Source organism: Aspergillus novofumigatus (assembly GCF_002847465.1).
Source record: "Aspergillus novofumigatus IBT 16806 chromosome Unknown P174scaffold_10, whole genome shotgun sequence".
NCBI classification, from domain to species: Eukaryota; Fungi; Ascomycota; class Eurotiomycetes; order Eurotiales; family Aspergillaceae; genus Aspergillus; species Aspergillus novofumigatus.
Genome location: NW_020194283.1, coordinates 164,815 through 167,424, shown reverse-complemented (window position 1 = coordinate 167,424; position 2,610 = coordinate 164,815). Strand labels below are relative to the sequence as shown.

The 2,610-nt window shown below is 49.2% G+C and overlaps 1 protein-coding gene across 1 annotated transcript; it reads right to left on the bottom strand.

Moving 5' to 3' along the window:
- Window positions 1-2,036, bottom strand: P174DRAFT_378891 (cytochrome P450; the record flags this gene model as incomplete). The annotated part of the gene is made up of 4 exons (XM_024822874.1): window positions 1-161; window positions 247-1,417; window positions 1,591-1,824; window positions 1,881-2,036. 4 exons carry the CDS (start codon window positions 2,034-2,036, stop codon window positions 1-3), a joined length of 1,722 nt encoding a protein of 573 aa, XP_024677784.1.
- Between the last annotated feature and the right edge of the window lie 574 nt (window positions 2,037-2,610).

Sequence of the window (2,610 nt, the reverse complement as noted above, 5' to 3'; positions counted from 1 at the left end):
TCATTTCGCTTCTGCCAGTCTGAGGTAGATTTGTTGCGCCCTGTGAGTATTCATGTCATCGCCTCCAAACCCAGATAATGACGGAGGTGTCTCCTGCAGCTCAAAGCTCCACACGATGAGCGTGATGATAACCTTCAATTCTAACACAGCAAGCTTGATGCCTGTAAAGTCAAGTAAGTCAGCTTCTGGTGACAAGGTAAAAGCCACCTGAGCGTAGCGAGTAATGGCTAAGATAGGAGCGCTTACCGAAGCAACCACGCAGCCCTAACCCATAAGGGAGCACAGGTCCAGCACGAGGATTGAATCTCAAGTTGCCCTCATGATCTTTGACAAGCCACCTTTCTGGTCTGAACCTTTCGATATCGGAAGCATCCCAAACACCGTATTTGTCTTTTGATTCCTGACTGGTTTTGCTGCGCGCAGACTCGTTCACTGCAAAAGCTGGAGTTTGAAAGCTGGGTCCATTCGTGAGCATGAAAACGTCAGTCCCCTTCGGTATTCGGTGGCCGAGGACCACAGTGTCTCTGGTCGTAATTCTTATGACGGTGGGAATAGAATTGCCCAAGCGGTGGTTTTCTTCGATGAAGGCATCGAGGTAAGGAATGTCGGCTTTCGCAATCTCTTGTGCAGTGGGTAGTTCTCCAGATTCGGCTGCGCGCTTATGCACCAACTTCAACGATGAGCGAAGTGTTTGCTGTACCTCCTGGTGTTCTGTTAAGTACTTGACGGCCCAGCAAATCGTTGTCGAGGTTGTTTCGTGGCCAGCTGAAAAAAAGCCAAAGAGTTCATCCCTGATAACCCGAGTATCGTACATTACGTCGCGGTTTTGCCTCTTAGCCATCTGTGCTTCTCGCTGCACCAGCAGGTCCACAGCAGATTTGACTTGATCATCCTGGTCTGCGTTATCAGAAAACTTCTTCCATGCGGCTTGTAACCGGTCACCCATCATTCTCTCGTTCCATCTCCTAGCGGAGACCAAAGAGGGATAGAATTTCAGAGCGAAGGTGAGGTGTTGTCTTGGTACTGGAGACCTCAGCGCAATCTGGAGGCTGTCTACCAATGTCCTGACTGATGTAAATGCTTGCGGATCCTTTGCGGTCGGGAAGACTGCAGGTACGTCAACGTTCCAGGGAAGGTCGATCTTGTTGATTCCAGAGATAAGCTTTGTTTGCGATGCTATGGCGCCAACCTCGAACCCAAAAGTGGCTACTAGAATAACATCCACCAAATTTCTGATAATGTCTTGACCGGCTTCAAAAGGTCTCCCTTGGGCCAAGCGCGCCCTTTCGCGCCAAAGCGCGAGCAGATCTTGTGTCGAGGAGTGGATTGCAGGGCCAACAACGTCGTAAAGGAAGGATGGGGACATTGTATCTCGAATGAGGTGGCGGTGTGCTCGGAATTCATCATTGCTGGGCATCTAAAAGCCTATAATTAGCATGTTTTGAGTCTCTAAGGCGACCAAGAGTAGTTATTCCCAGTACTCGCGTCCCAAGCGCAGTGTTTGGACGTTGATGTCTCTGGCTGAAGCGATAGCCTGCGTAGGCTATCTGTTCCGGCTCAGTTATGAAAAGAAGCCATGAAAAAACATACCCATACGTGATTTCCAGGCAACAGAGGCCCAAAAACCTCGCCAATGTAAGTGGAGCGATCAAACTCGTGTTGTCGATTTATCTGGATGTCTTGAGCTTCACGGAAGTCGGTGACAATCACCCATGGCTTTCCAAACGGACGCATGAACATCTGGATCACCGGTGAATCGAGCTCGACGGCAAGCTTTCTGATATAGCTCCAGATCTCTTTTGTCTCTGCACGCCACTTGAGAAGCTGTGCATCTTGTCAGTTACACAAGATTCTTTACCAAACTGGCAGTCATAGCTCACATCTGGCGCATCTCCGAGGATCCGATTGGCACTGGCCTTGTTGTAGGGTATGCCAGGAATTGGCTTGGGAAGCAGGGCACGATATACGCAGGCAGCCACGGCAAACAACACACACGCTACAACGCCGAGGATGGAAGGCGAAATCTGAATTGCCATCGAGTCAAAGCTGAAATGTGAAGGGACTGGAAAGTTACGATTAGAAGATGGGTGCAGGTGAGCAGAGGGATGAGTGCAGAATGTATGATGCAGCGTGAGAATAAGGTGAGTGGCAGGTTGAGGTCAAGGTTAGGTGATGAAATGTCAAATGAAATTTGGAACACTTTCAAATTCTTCCTTTCACAGTCTATGGACCTTCAAGCTATTAGCAACTTATGAAATCCTCTATAGACGAATCAGCGACCTCTCTATGTAGCTCATGCATAAGTGAGGAGACGTAGCGTTGTTAGACCTCAAATCCTGGACAGAGTGAGATTGTCAGTGACGGCGAATTCACGCCAGAGAAGGAAGTAATACACCGATACCCACCACAGCCATGCCGCAAGGCCACATTAGCACCGGTGTCGGCCACGCAATTCACTACCAGGGTAACCTTCATGATATTATGTGCATCAAGTTTCAGGCAAGCCGCTCTTTGCCATATCATGGACAGCACTCAAAGGGCTACCTGCTCACCACAGTTGCAAAAAGTTGCGCGGTTTGCACGCAAGACACATGATCTATCAGCATTGCC